The following is a 16,252-nucleotide window of genomic DNA, read 5'->3' as shown; positions in this document are numbered from 1 at the left end:
TGGTGCTTTCTTCATCCCGCTTTCTCTTTCTCTTCAGCCTCCTCCTGCTCAGACAAAGCTGCTTATTCAGATTGCAGTGCCCACTCCTCACTCCTCACAGTAATGCAGACAGAGGAGGAGAGCGGGGAGAGCCCTGCTATATATAGATGGGTTGTTGTGAGGACAGGATGCAAAGATGGGAGAGATTTCAGTTTACATTTTTACTTATTAAAGTGATTGGATGTCATCTTAGTGAGGTTTTATTTGGGAAAATTGGTGGGTTGCTACTTTGATTCCTTCTATCAAGACACTTCGCCCGCCTTGCCTGCTGGCGTTGGACTGGGAGCCTGGAGCTCCAGGGCGGCTGTGGCTACTATGTTGTAGTTTCTATGACAGTGTATTAGTGCCATAGTAGATAGAAAAGAACGACTGAATTTGATTTCAGAACATTTCTAGAAAATTGTAGAAATTTCTGAGTTTGAAAAGTCAAAAATTTCCATTTTATGAAATTTGTGAGTTTTTTCTACAAAATTTCAAATATTAATCAAAATTTTTGTTTTTGTTATTTGGTAGAAAACTACTCCCTTTGTCCACCTAAAATTAATACACCATTTGAAAGGTTGTGAATGTGTGCATGAATAGGTGATAGTAGTGTGAAGTGCTTTGGGATCCTTGACTTGATAAACGCTATACAAGTACATATCCTTTACCATTTTACCTTTTTATAACTTTACCTGCAGAGAGCCGTTGGTTTAATCTGTTTGCTTCTCTGGAACGAACATGTTAATAATCTCAAGGTGGAAAGACCCCATCAGTGACCATTGAGGCTTAGAAGTCGACGCCTGTCAACCTGGGAGGGACTTAAAGGCCATTTCCAAACAATTTGAGCCCATTTCTCTACAGAAAGAAAAAAAAACTATTCACAGGGGGACAACATTTAAGTCAGATGCCAGTCTTCTTAATCATTGACATTGCTGCAAATCCTCCTCAAGGTCAGAACATAAATGTTCAGAGAAATTGTAAAAGCCCCAAGAGTTTCCACTCCAACTCCACAGCACTCCAGCAGAATGTTAAACGCTAAAGTTTGTCTCATAAGAAAACTAGAAAAAGAATAGTTGCAGGGTTTTTGGAGAAGGCCGGTTCTTTATAAAAATACAAAGCCACCATAACATACAGCTGGTTTGAAAAGTTGGATCTGAATAAACCAACAATGTGTCAAATACAGTGGAGGAGGGGTGATGATCTGGGCTCTTCCTGCCACCACTTTCTTCTTCTTGATTATTTATTTGCATGGAGACAAGTGTAATTATGAGCAAATTGTGAACAATATAGCGTTTATAGCCACAGCTATTTTGCAAGCCACATCTCCAGATGGCCTTTCACAACATAAAACAGTTTAAAAGACAGTAAAGCAGCACAGAAAGATAAAACATTTATGATGTACATTTTACAATTACCTTAAAACAGACCACAATGAAACAGGTACCATCATAAAACCATTGTTATGATTCTGGCTGTAAAACATGACGCCTCTTCTTAAAAAAAAAACTCCCTCATGTTTGGGGTCTTGTTTCGAATGTCTGAAGTTTGTACTGAATTTCAAACAACTTTGGTCTTAATCTGAAGATTTGCCAATATGAAATCAGGTTTGAAGTCCTGAGTAAAAATGTGAAACTCAGAATACGGGGACCAAACTGAGTCAGGAATATTAACAAAAAGAAGAGTTGGGAAAAGAGAATCAGTCCTACAGAAAAATACTTCCTCATTTTTGCATCATGCACAACTGTTTTAGGATTGTGGATATTATAGGTTGAAAAAAGAAGCTTTTTAAAATTTTCCAGACACGTAAAAATTAAGCAATAAAAATATATTACACTTCTGCATGGCACCATCATAAAAGTGTTGTCTGTTAGCTGCTAGCATGACTACAGAAAACCTGCAAAAATCACTTTCCCAGTCGTCCTTAAAAGCAGAGAGTGTATGATCCGAGTGAGAGGAGGGGATTTAAATAAAGATGTCCACTCCATCCCCTTCAGCTAATTTTATTCAAGTTCAACATTCAGAGCTAAAACTCAAGGATCTCTTAGGATATAAGCCCTTAGCCAAGACGTTGGTACATCATTAAGCAACAACTCAGTGTAAAACCAAGGCATGCTTTAATTTATGTATGTTTGCCACTTGTGACAAATCCTAACCGCTCGTTCATCTTAACACCTCAAACGGCCTGCTGATGGAGTCAGCCGAACAAAACGGACCATCTGCCAAGTGGTTGGCGGCGTTGACAGTCAAAGCTTTGGCTTGAATGTCTAAATTGCAAAGTCCTTAACAGTTGTAGCAGGCTCTGCCTTGGGGCTCCCGCAGGAACAGGGGGATTCTTTATGAGCCTGGCAGGTGCAGAAAGTGGCTGGGACCCAAACTCGTCAGCAGCCGAATGATGGCGGCGGAGGCTGGGCTTGGCAGGGAGGAACTGTATCACATATAGAGGGAAGGGCCCCCCATTCCTCTATCTGGCAGTGATATAGCACACTAATGTAAGAGAGCGAGAGCGAGAACAAGAGCTTATCTGCTGCTAAATAATACAGAAGAACCAGCAGGCAAGAGACTTGAACTGTGGAGCCTTTTAACTTTCTTCTTTTTTTTTTTTTTTTGCAAAATTATACATGAGTCCTTTTGCTGTGTTTTTTTCTGGTATCAGTGCAAACAAAGCTTCAGATCAGCTGTCAGGATTCGAGGGTTTAACGTCACATTGTGATAAACCTGTGAGGGCGTGTTGTATGACAGCACATTAAAGCTATTGAAGACATAAAAAGAAGGAGTTAATATCCCCCAAACATCTCAGAAATGTTCTGCCTACAAGGAACAATCAAGAAAAATTCTGAGTTTCAAAAGTCACAAATTTGATAGAAAAACTCAGAAAAGATTATGAAAATATAGTCTGCTCAGTTCTGCCTGTTTCAGATGTTTAAGGGGCTTGTCACTTTAAATCCAAATAACTGCTGCTGGTCACACCCCCAACTAAACGTTTACACTCGCGTGTGGAAAATGACTCCAAACAGATCCACATTTATACAACTGTAAATTTTTGAAAAGTAGAAATGGAGCCTCCTGCACAATCAATGAAAATGCAGCAAGTGGCTTCTGGATTATAAGTTAACTGCGAGACTTGTCTTTTACAGCAGCCATTGTACAGCACATATATCGGTAAAACCAGCTGACCAAACGTCAGGTGAGGCGCAGCACCTGCTGATTTGTGACATTACACATTCGGAAAGTTTTTGAAATGGCTCATTTTCCAGACACCGAAAAAGCATAAACTTATTACCAAAAACTGGCTCATTTAAGAAATGGAAGTGCACACATGTGCAATAGGTTTCCTCTGAAGTAGCCAAATCACGCTACAGACTAACATGCTAATGTTAGCATGCTGACGTGTGCAGCTGGACCAGGAAGGCAATTTCTGAACTGGGCTCGCTCGAGGTTTGGCTGAGAGTCAAAACGAAGGGGGGAAAAAAGACGAAACAAAGAGCGACAGAGGAGACGCTCACCACGGAGGCTGGCTCAAACAAAGGTCATAAGACCAATGAGGGGCTAACAATGATCCAATGAAGTGCAGTGTGCAATGTGCCTCTCTGCCCTCCCCTTCTCTGAAACACGAGTCTCTCAGCGTGGGCCTGAGAAGTAAGGAACAACAAGCACTGCCATCATCATAAACCCATCATAAAGCGGTTATGACTAAATCAACAGTTATGCTGCAGGGCCCGAATAATCAAGTGAGACGTTTTCGTACTCAAACAAAGCAAATGAGCCATGCAGAGCAATTGGCCAGAAACCTGTTAAAAGTCAAGGCTGGGAGCCAGGATTAAACATAAATAAAGAAGTGCCATCTAGGTTTCCTAATTGGACACAGGTTGACAACCCACTGAGTAGAGACGGGGAGAAAGGGCTGATGACAAAAATATGACAGAAAAGTGCATCATCTCAGTGCAGCAAACCTGAAACGCAGAGTGTGCCAAGTCGACAGCGGCTGCAGCAAACAGCAGTATCAACTGTGTTTGTGTCAAGTTCTGAAACCTTTGAAGTTGACATCACCTTTAAGAAAATGCAAATAATGGATCCTACAGAAGAAATGATTAATGAGTGGAGGCACCGAATCTCCAAGCTCTGAAGAAAAACAAATTGAATCAACTATTAAACGCAATTAGCAGCGAAGCAATATAACTATTGGCAAAAAGTGGTAGCATAGAGGTGTTCCGACTGACCGAGCTGAAATCAATGGCTAAACAGTAAATAAGATCATGTTGTCTGATGTTAGGGGATAAAGAGTTGAGAAGCTGCCAAGATGATTTTGGAAGAGGGTTTGGCACCCTGGAAAAACAAACAAACAAAAAAAACTGATTTTTTTGTCAGAATTCCAGGAGCAATGCCAGAAGTCTTGAGGAGAAAAAGTCAAAATTATGAGAATAAAGTTTAAAGTCTGAGGAAAAAAACTCAAGATATAAAATTAAAGACAATTCTGAGGGTAAAGTTATAATTCTAAAAAAAAGGAAAACTAATTGTGAAGTCAAATGAAAGTTAGCATTATATTTTTTTCCCAGTGACCCCATCTGCATAAACTCCCTGACATTTAGCAGCTTGCTTGTTGTTTAGGAACGCGTCAGAGAGCAACTTGTGAGTATTTTTGTTTTGTTTGTCACTGCTGAGGCAACCGACAACATCAGCCGCACACAAATGACTCATATTTGCATCTTAAGTGTTGAAAGCTTCATATTTTTTCATCGTTCAGAAACAATGGAAGTCTTTGCTGTCCTTAATCAAACAGGATCTGTATGCATAACTTGAACAATTTTAATTATTTCCCCTAAGTGGCAAATTCTTTGCAGAAGTTCACTTTTTTGTTGAAACATCCTATAAATTAAGCATCAGGTTCAGTTTAGCTTCATCTTTCCCATTTCGGACCAACACCATACAAAGAACGCAGCAAAAAGGAGGAGGTCTGACGTCATGAAATCTAAAAGGTTACTGGCCAACGCTCCTGCTCAAGAAACAAAAAACTGTTGATATGCCGTGGGCTCGGCTGCAGACAATAGAAGGGCCTGTCCCACCTTCTCTCCCTCATGGCCTGGGATGGCAGAGATGTCACAGAGAGCACCAAACAAATGGATGGAGGGATAGGAAGGGAAAGAAAGGACAGGGAGGCGGCGGAGGAGAACAAACGCATTGTTCTCGGGGTGGAGAAAGCAGTATTGTGAGGAAGACAGATAGCTTATGTGGGAGAATGGAGTGAGGGAGGAGGGCGGGGCGCAAATAAGGACAGAAAGGTGAAACCTTGCTCCTTCTACTTATTAATAGCTGCCCTCTTTTTCTTTTTGCAGTCAGAGGTAATCCATAATGCTGCTTTGAGGGGACACATCCTAAAACAGACACACTTTCAGCACAGCTTCGCCTTTCATCTCCTTCAGCAGCAGATCAAAGATCAATTCAGGAGCATTTTCTGTCTGGGAACGCCACAAAGCCTCCAGTGAGCGCCTAACAAGTGGAAAAAAAACGCAGGCGCTGAGCAGGCAGGTTTGAAGCAGCCTCCCCCTGCAGGTGCAGGCCTGGCCGGGTGACTTGATGTGAACTAACAGCACAGCTGTTTGAACACGGGCAGGAACCTCGGTGGGAAAGGAGGCTGGTGCGCAGCAACGTCCCGCAGGCGAGCCGCGTGCGCCAGCTGCCCCCCTCTGTAAACATCAGCGACACACACACTTTCACTCAGTGTCTCGCAAAAATAATCCTTTTTCAAGAAATTTTAACCTAAAGTTGATTTGAAGTGGAGGGGGAAAAAAAGTAATAGTCTGAATAGTGAGTATTGTTAAAGAAAGAAAAAATAATAATCAGTGATAAACAGTAACATTGTGACAGGAAGAAAACAACTATGAAAATTTCAACATTTGTTATGTACAAATTTTACATTAGTACATTGATTTTGTCAGTTGTTTTAATCTTTTAAAAACTGGAAGGAAAGTGCAAATGTCTTTGTACACTGGAGGTCAGACAAAACTAACTTACACGTCACTTTTCAACAGAACACAGGAGCCTGAATATAGTCAATAATTCCTTGATATTGATTAAAAGACACTAGTTATCAGTGAAACAGTTTGTCCATGGAACCAGACATCTTAAATCTTGGGGAGTCAGGTAATGTAAGTATTTGTCTCCTTCTGCTTGACAGTTACACATTACTTTGTGTTGGTCTATCACATTACCTATATTGACATCTGTAAAAACATCCCAAAGGGTGTGAATACTTTTGGGAGGATCTAAAAACATTCTTATGAAGCCATTTGAGGAGGCTGTGCCGCACCTTCAGCTATTTACTACAGTATCATTCTGCAAATACAATAAGCAACTGACTTAATTACATATTTGCTTTCTCAATATTTCATGCTCTGTTGCTTGTTTGATTTCTATTATGGCTTCTTCCATTTCTCGCTTTGTGTTCAAGCCAACCTCGAATGCAACAGTACAGCTGACAGTCATTTCAAAATCTGATTTTAGGAACAACCAGCAGGGCCCTTAGTTTCTGGTGAGGATGAAGGAGAAAGAAAGAGATGTGTTAATGATATTCATGAAGTGTCAGAAGTAACATGCAGGACAGGGAATGAATAAATTACAAACAAGGAGGGGGAAGGCATTAAGAAACTAAGCCTAGCTTTACACAAGGAGATAAAAAGAGGGGGAAAAATAAGCAGCAGAGAGAACTAGAGTTGGAATTTCAAAGCTACAATGACTTCTTTCTCAAAGTTCTTGTTCAGCAGACGCAGAACAGCCCACACGCAAAAATAATAGGCAAACCAACAGCCACACACTGGGAATACTTGCATACAGATAAACCATAACAAACAGCGCATGCTTTTGAGGACAGGAAATCCAAACCACTCTGCATGTGAAAACAGCGACATTATGCCGCATGCCGAGCGACTCACTGCAGCATTTCACATGTAAATGCGCCCAATAGAAGCTGGAAAGATGCAAACTGGTTCCACCCCGACAGACTCAAGAATTACAGCGACGGCGCTTTCGGTTTGTTCCTGCTGATGCAAGAGAGGAGCGATAACCGGCTGCACGTCCGCCCACTTAAAAACAGGGTGCTGAGCCGTGCATGTGGGGCTGCATGTGGGCAGAGTGGCACATTATCTAAAACACTCAGGAGCAGATGTGAAGCAGGTTGGCCGTGCTCGCCGTGTCGTATCTCATTACTCCATCATTTATGGTAAGTGCTAAGGGACCAAACTAATAACCAAGAAAATTAGCTTGAGGAAGTTTTTTTCTTTTTTTTTTTTGTGGTCTTTATGGTACTAGTGGCCTTTTTTTTTTTAGTCACTAGACAAGAGAAAAGGCAGAGAAGGAAATTGAACCAGGGACCACTGCGTTGAAAACTGTGACCCGTCATCATAACAAATTTCACAGGACAAATTGTCCAGACGTTATTGTGATAAATTATCTTGTTGTTTTGAGACCGTTTTCAAATAATACAACGGCAATTTCATAATAATGGAAGAATCCATTCTCAAAGCTCAATAAACTTTAGATTCTAATTAACACTGGAACTGAAAGACATTTTAAATCTACAAAATAAATTAACATTAGAAACAACAAATATAATGAATTATGAAGCTTCTTTGAACTAATTTGTCCTTTTAAAAAAGGGTTGGTTGAGATCAAGACACCAGACTGAAGATCTTCGTCATCCAGGCTTTGGTAGAAAGAGAAGAATGGTAAATCATGCAAATGGAAATTATTGAACTCATTTTTATAGATCATGTGATTAAGTGTCTTATTTCAACAAGCCTAACTGTTGTCTCTGTATTTAAGTATGCTAAAGCTGCAGCCATCAGTTTTGATTTACAAACACCATGACAAATCTATTTTCACATTTTCGTTGCATTTTCTTGTCACTTTTTGACAGAAATGTTTCAATAGAGCTATTGTAGCTTCCCTGGCAGTCGGTATGGTAGTTCAGATGCTTTTGGTTTATTTTAAGGCCAACATTTGATTTTTTTTACAGCGCTCCCTGCAGCTGCCGTCCTTGCTCCGTGCGAGTACCTGTGGGCTAAACAAAACTCCCTGACATGACAGAAATTTCCGACACAGGAACTCGTTTAGGCAAAAATGCCATTCAGAGAAACTCTCACAAAACAGAATCAAAACAAACCCGCCACGAAGTGTCTCAGTTTGTCACAAGCACACCCATTTCTCAGATGAAATCATCATCCTGCTGAAAAATCTTCTCTACATCATAATCGCACGTCCTTGGCTCTTACACCGCCCCCCCCTCCTGTCTCCTCCTCACGTCTACGATTGATTCAGGCTGGACAGTTAGTAGATTTTCATCCATCCCATGCTCGCTGTCGGGGCTTCTCTTTTGTCCTGCTGTGAGCAACTGTCAGCTCTGCATCTATTCCCGCTCCTAATAACTTTCCTGGGCAGTTGGAAATCTCCTTGGCTTGTCCTCCTATTTCCGATGCATGCCGATTGTGCTTTTTTTTTTGCTGTTGCAGGAGAAGAAGCTGGGCACAAGTATTGGTATGCCACCTGCGTGCTTTAGCCATGTGAATTTCAGATAAAGATCTATTAAAAGCGGTAACTGCCAAATCGATGATGGTTTGGGGATTTATGTGCACGGCATGCGCCGGGATGTTTATGCAATTTTCGCCCTCAAAAGGGAAACCGTAATGAGTGAACGCGCAGCTTCAATAAATCAATAACAAATTACAGGAAGCTTAAGACTTGTAGACGCCTTTATTTTCTTTCACCAACACTAAAAAAGGAGAAGATATTTACAATTACATTGAGATTTTCATCATATGGCTGCAGAGACTCAGTAGTAGTCCTCTGGGTCAGCTTTCTCCCCTTGATTCTGAATCTGCTGCTGCTTCTTGTACAAATCAGCGATCTGCAGGGATCGAGGAGGAAGAGGAGGAGGAGCAATGTTCAGATAGATGGAGGGAGAGGGAGACAGAAAGCAGGAGGGAAGGAGGAGAAGATCATGAAGTCAGGTCAGTAACATGAAGAGGAAAAGCTAAAAATAACAGTTTGATTATTCATATCCTGAGCTTTGAAGTCGGTGACTCGGAGCTGCTGACTGGGAGACGGAGGCTGAGTTCATTTATCAGGGTTTAGGTCGAGAAGAGGGGCGAGGGGACGGGGTGGGACAGTGAATAATGGGCACGCAGCAGGAGGGACTCAGAGAGGAGGAAAACAAAGAAACATCACATTATTTATCGCGGTGAAGCTCTGATTCTCCGCCTGAAACAGACTGGGCCCAACATGTTCTGGCTCAGGTTCAGGTTCTCCTGATTTCCTCCGAATTCAACGTTTTAATTTAATCCTGAGCATCATCACTGGATGGAAACCCTGTCTACCGGTGCATCACTGTGAATTAGAATGTTATTTCAACTTTATTTAACTGAAAATGTAAAACTCATATAGATTTATAACAGACTAAGCAATGAGTTTCCAGAGTTTATTCTGAAACTCATCAGTTCAGACACTATTAGCTTACAGCTAATTAAAACCCCGCATTCAGATTTGCATAAAATTACATCAACCAATGTAATTTTTACACAAAATTAAATTGAGCAAAAATCAGACCTAAGATAAAGATGGTAGTGTTTCCAGACTGAAAAAAAACCAAAATCTTACCAAGTATTTTTGCGTTGTTTCTAGTGCAAGACAAATAAATTACAATGTGCTTGTTTAAGTCAATAATTCCTTAATATTGATGAAAAGGTACTAATTAGAAGTGAAATAATCTGTCTATAAAACAAGACATTTTAGTTTGTAATATGGGAAAGATATCTTGTTCCAGAGACCAAAAACAGAACAGAAACACTTGGTAATATTTTGACTTATTGCAGTGCAAGAAAACGAATAGAAAGTTTGTTGGAAGGAAAAGCGTGGTATGTCACATGGATAAATGAAGGTCGTGATTTTGAAGCATTAAAAGTGACCACAGAGATTAATCCAGAATATTTTGCAAAACTGCAATGAAAAATAAATTTTTTTGCATCACACAAGTCACATAATCAACAACCGGACATTACTTCTGGCAGAAACTACAAAGATGACGACGGCAGGACGCAGTTGGTGGATGATGTCGTGGCATGTTTTCTAACGGCTTGTCGTGTGAACAAACGAATTCATGTGTGATTTTAATTGAGTTTTTTATTTAATGGAAACACAGCAATTGCGGAATTGTGTTTTCTCGACATTATCTGAATACTGATAAGGTTTTGCGCACATCTGTACCGGTAATAGTAACGCAGCTACTCACCATGGTGTTCTTGTTTTTGCCTGATATAAACCTCAAAGTAAATCTATGGAGTATTGCCAATTTGCACTAATGCAGCAATTCATGCAAAAAGAGCCCCAAACACTTACTTAGTGTACAATGCAGGAACACAGTTTTCAATAACGTGATTTTTCTGCATTACAAGTAATTTCATTGAGATTTCAGGTTTCATTTATAGAAATAAAAGCTCGAAAAAAATCACCATATGAAATATTATATATATATTTTTTCTTTTAGAGTTGAATCACTGTAATAAGTTACATTTTGAATGCCATTCTTATTCCGTGAGATGCAGCTGTACATTTACATGCTGCCGATGTTCCACCTTGAGTCCCAAAAGTAATAACACAGCTCCGCGCTCTGCATTCGAGTCACAGACCGTTTGGAATGTAAAACGGCTCAGACGGGACTCGGGCTTGTCAAGGAGGTATTGGATCTTCGGCCTTAGTTTGTACATCAAGGACAACTTTGGTCAGACCTGTGTATAAACTTTTAATTCATATAGATTTTTCCCGTCTGAAACAAGATAAAAATCAGACGGCATCAAAACAGTCTGACGCTGCGTCAGATAGCATGTTCCCCTGTGAAGCTGTGACAGGCGGTGAATTTTTCTGCTCGCAGGGAACCAACAGCTCTGCTTTTTTCCTCGGTTTGTGAGCATCACAGCAACTCGAGGAATCAGTTTGTATCCAAATTTGCAACATAACAAAATTCTCCTGCAGTGTTTTAAAAGAACAGCAGGTATTAAATGGTGGGAAAAAAGTGTCAATTTTCTGTTTAGGGGCTTTTACATGTTCTTGGTTATTTTATATGAAAGAAGAAAAGCAAAGAAAAACATAGAAAATTACATATTTTTTAAATGGAAACTAACAATTCAAATAAGCCTTAAAAATGATCTTGTCATCCCTCTAAAGTAACTAAACTAAAAAGCTTAATGAACGTCCAGCAAATGTTTTACATGTTGGTTTCCATTTTAAAACATTACATATTATCTGGTTAGATTTTTTCTCAAACATTTACTGTTTATTTAGATGTATAGTAAGACAGAAATAAAAATCTTTGTTGCTGAGCTCATGTTGACACTTAGTCATCAAAAAGTGCTTCAGGATTAAAGATGCTGCTCGTTTTATTGATCTGTAGATTCTGATTAAAATGTGATTAATTCCAGACCAGTAAAATACTTGGAGGTTTGTGGTTGCGATTGTAATGTGGCGACTTGAACAGTGACTTTTTTCAAAGTGTTGTACACTGGTCTGAGTCTGCAGCTGAGCCTGAAGGAAGCAGCAGCTTTAGGGAACAGCTTTGCTCAAACTGCAGCAGGAGACTCCTGCATCCATTCCCGCTTGCATGAAAAATGAAAAAATAACACGCTGTCCTTGCCGCACTGCTCACCGTTGAAATTTTACAGGATTTCAAGGGTGAAATTCTGTAAACCATCAACCTGGTCGCTTTTGTGAAGTGACCATGATGATATTGATTATGATGCGCCACATTTCTGTGACACTTTAAAACATCCAAACAAACACGACTGATTTATTTATTTATTTTTAACCGCGTTGGAGTCATTTTTAGACTGCAGAAGGTCGACGTGCTTAACCTTCTGCTTCAACGACATCCGCTTAGCGCGTTTGGTCGAGTACTGGAGGCTTTGTGCTTTGATGCTCGGCTGGTTTTCTACTTAACGTCACGTACCTGAGCTCCAGTGGTGGCGTCCTCGGGCTTCTTGTCGTCTCTGATGCGAAGGAAACGAGGGAACCTCAGAGAAATGCCTTTCTCTGCATCCACCTGAAGACGGGTTCAGCCATTTTAGTGCTGTAAAAACTGCTGGTACATGTGAGCACTTATTCTTTGTAATTGTATTGCACTCTTTTAAGATTCAGGACTTTAAAGTCATTACGAGCCCATTTGTTGAGTTTAATTCAAGCTGCAAGACTTAACCCTTTGTCCTGGTTTAATTTATGGCTTTCTAAGCCTTTTATGACTTCTCTGTGCTGAAGTATCACTTTTTTTTTTTTTTTACCGAATATCCAAAAAAGCTTGAAAACGAATCAAATGCTGGCTGTAATGACTTTATCCAACGTTTTTGAAGGATTAGAAAATATGCAAATTCCCTCTTTTTACACTTCCACCTCATCCAAAGTGCAGGTTGTATAATTACAAAAGCAGAAAGCTTGACACAGATGTAAAAAAAAGACAAATATATTAAAATACCATGTATTTTCAGAGCGGTACATTAATGCTACCTTTTTCACTCTGCCAACCTACTGCTCAATAAGTATCGTCCCGCTAAATCCGGCTTCTTTAGCAGCAGTTTCAGTAACTCAAGTAAGACGCATTAATTATGACTCTTCATTCAGGGCAGCAGACCAGAACTGACGGGATTTATCTGCAGAAACACACAAGGGAGCGGATTAACGGCGGCTGAACTGACCATTCCCATGGCGGCCTTGTAGACGGGCGACAGCGAGAGGTCGGCGCACTTCACCTCCCAGACCTGCACGGCGTCCAGCCACACGTCGGGCTCGGCTGATTGGTCCACGCGATAGTATGGGCGGGGCTTGGCCAGGATGTGCTCCTAGAAAACAGGAAATCAGGAATAATAAACACAAGCTTGTTTGATTATTCCATTCTTTTTCTAGAGTTCAGTCTCTTTAAGACACGTTTTAATATAGGAAGAGGAAAATTCACCATTAATTTGTAGAAGTTTTTTTTTTTTTTTGAAGGGAAAGAGACTCATCAAGCAGGTAAATGGATGGATAGATGGACAATTAAAAAATAAAGTTTGGTATTTCAAATATTTGTCTTGTTTTATTATTTTATTTATAATCCACTTGTTGAAAAATATAGCAAGAAAGTCACTGGGTTGGTAACTCAGTTGACTGTTGTTGACTGGAAACGTGCAGACATGAGCTGATGGGAAGGTCTGTCAGGCAAACCTCTGAAATAAAAGCCAGAGGTGGATTTTTAGACCTTTGCCGAGGAAGATAAGATCAGTGGATAAGATCGGCTTCTTAAAGTGCTACAAGAAAAACCTTAAGCTATGTAAAAACAATAAAAACTCATTTAAAATATCAATCATAAGATCTTAAGAAGAAGTATGCTCATTTAAAAACTTGAAGCACAAACATTTAGTGTGAACAATAAAAATAAAACATGTGGAAATCTTGTTAATGGAATAAAAATGACATTCAGGAGGTGAATCAGAATCTCAGTCTGACCTTGATTTAGATTAAAAAACCATTTCTGAGTGAATTGTTAACTAGACTGTAGCAGGCAAGATAACTGGGTCACATTAAAGCAGTGCTGCTGTTTCTCAGCACATTATTTATACTGTAAGAAATCAAGGTCTAATGCTCTAATACACACTGAATTTACAATGCTTGAGCTGACATTATTAAAAGTTGCAACTGATTGTCATAAGTTTTGTTGAGGCTCAGAGACATCATTAAACTTTTCTTATTCTGATGCAACTCCTAAAACTAAAGAAGCAAACACATTTAGCATTAGTCCGAAAAGCATCTCAACTTTAGAAACACCTATTAGAGCTGTTGTGTTGCTTTGGAGAGCCACACTCAGACTTATTAAGATGAAGAACTCAACTATCAATGCTAATCAGCAGCTCAATATTCATCCAGTAGGAAGGCAAAGTTTTAAAGTGCAGCTTCACAGAAAACAAGTGTCAGCATTATTTCTAATCAACTGGCTTAATACAAGCTCAACAACTCACCAGTGTTACAAGATATAAGAACAATTTGACTTTTTGCATTTTGCTCAAGATACAAATTATGTTTGTTTTTTTTTAACTTTTTTCAAATAGATGAATATTTGGTGAAATTGACTTTTAAACTAGATTTAGGACAAAGGTTTTGGGATTTTCTTCCACTAGCCTCTCTCAGTAGCTTATTAGCCCATTCTTCCTGAGAGAACTGCAACTTTTTTCAACTTTGGAGACACTTTTGTTTATGAGAGTGAAGCCATATTTCCATCCACAGTTTTTAACAGGCATTGTGAAGCATCACTTTAAAAAACGTTGACGGAAACGGCAAAATTCTCAATGACTTCCTCAATTTTGCAATTTCCCCAAAATGTAACTATGATCATTAATATTTCCACCACAGAAAATGTGATCAAAAATTTAATTCTTTGTCCCAGAATGCATTTGCGAACGTTTTGCGTTGCATCTGGAGTAACGGCTTCTTCCTTGCAGAGCGGCTTTTCAGTCCATCCTCAGTTAAAGCTGTTTCACCGTGGAAAAGACATTGCTGCACTAAGCATCTTTAAACACAAAGGTCTGAATTTAAAAATGTAAAAAATACTTAAATAAATACACTGACATTTTTATGAATTTAAAGTTTCAGAAATAATTTTGATAAACCTAACTATCCAAAAACAATTTGCCTGATTTAATGTCAGACAGTTTGAAAAAAAGAAGTTTGTGTGTCTTATAATTTAGTAAATGGAAATATCTTCCCTCATCCATATATGACATCAGGTGTGGGCTCTTATTCTCTGCAAATTTTATAAGTTGTTTTAGTTTATAGATTTTAGTTCAATGACTTTCTTTGTCCCTTGAATATTTTTTGTGTTTGGTTAATTTTATACAGTAATTTCCGGATCAAAAACAGCTAAAATTAGCAAATGGCTGGACTTTTCAAACTTATTTTTCCAATTCCGTTTTTCTAAAACAAAAATATGTGCACTGAAATCAAAGGAAGCATGATAAATGTGAGAAAGTGCTTTGTTGCTTGGGGTTTACTGAGCCTTTCTCTGTGACTTTACAGACTATTACACACACCTTGCTGATTGAACAGTCTTTGATGGTTGACCACACCTGAGCAGGCTAGCATGAATTCCCTGATTTCTACAGAACCAGTCCAAACTGAGTCTGCAGAAAAGCTCTTCATGGATGGATGTAAAATAGTTTCTTTACAGGAATCCCATTCATTCACATAGACAAATTTGTATTTTAAACACCAGGGTCTCTGGTATAATGGGTTCTAGTATAAACAAAACAAAGCAGCACTGAATGAATGGCCTAATTTTTCGCCATATAATTACTTCATAGTCTTGTATGTGTGCATACAACAATAAAATTAGTGGCTTAATTGCTTTTCAGGAAACTTTCTGTTTAATTCAAGTGCTTCTATCTATCTACCTCAGACAGTCTGCTGATGCTGTGGGTCAGTTTAGTGTAGAAATCACTTCGTTTTGAATAAAAAACCTCATTAAATAGGTCAAGTACTCTATTAGGTGATGCAAGTTCCTCATGCCTTCAGGAATATAATAATTACACTTTACATTAAATTGGAAACTTGACATATTAACACAAATCAGCTGTTTCTGCTGCAAGCAGCGGTGGTGATGATTTTAACGCATTGATTCAGAGTGAGTAAAATTGTATTGAATTATTTTGTGATTTAATGTTAGGTCAATATTACAATTTATTTTAAGATAGGTAATTTCTGGTGGGTTTTATTCATGTTTTCCTCATTTTGTCCCCTCTTCCTTTTGTTTTGATTACTTCTGTCTTTCAATTTTTTACTTTATTGAGATTCATTAACTGATATTCTGACTATTACATCCATTTCTCTATTTTTAAAGTCTTTTTACTACCCTGTTTTTAGTTTTATTGCAGGTGGGAATTCATTTGTTTCTTCTTTTTAACAAGAGACATAAGCCCTTTATATTAATTGCATCATAATTGAAAACCACAAATAAATATTCCCAAACAAAAACCTTATTTGTGAGTAGCTTAACCAGAAAGCTATTCATAACAACAAAGTTATGTATTCAACCATCGATTCATGGAACTTCTTTAAAAACAGAAGTGATGTTTGGTGCAACATGTTCAGTTCAGGCTTGAAAAGCTTTAATGATAGACTGATATAGTCTGACATTAAGTCCTTTAAGCACAACAAGTCTTTTCCAGCGTCAGAC

General features: G+C 39.0%; 1 protein-coding gene across 1 annotated transcript in view; it reads right to left on the bottom strand.

Annotated features, from left to right (window-relative positions):
• Positions 1 to 8,744: 8,744 nt before the first annotated feature.
• lig1 (ligase I, DNA, ATP-dependent) overlaps positions 8,745 to 16,252 on the bottom strand; it is a 67,661-nt gene continuing 60,153 nt past the window's right edge. Inside the window, exons 25-27 of the mRNA XM_055025284.1 lie at positions 12,747 to 12,890; positions 12,008 to 12,100; positions 8,745 to 8,917 (exon numbers count right to left, since the gene is read on the bottom strand). Coding sequence (XP_054881259.1) covers positions 8,843 to 8,917; positions 12,008 to 12,100; positions 12,747 to 12,890 — 312 coding nt within the window. The 3' untranslated portion in view covers positions 8,745 to 8,842. The remainder of the gene's footprint in view (positions 8,918 to 12,007; positions 12,101 to 12,746; positions 12,891 to 16,252) is intronic.

Source organism: Poeciliopsis prolifica, unplaced genomic scaffold, assembly GCF_027474105.1.
Source record: "Poeciliopsis prolifica strain line A6 unplaced genomic scaffold, Auburn_PproV2 SCAFFOLD141, whole genome shotgun sequence".
Classification (NCBI taxonomy): Eukaryota; Metazoa; Chordata; class Actinopteri; order Cyprinodontiformes; family Poeciliidae; genus Poeciliopsis; species Poeciliopsis prolifica.
This window is presented reverse-complemented; position numbering and strand designations above follow the sequence as displayed.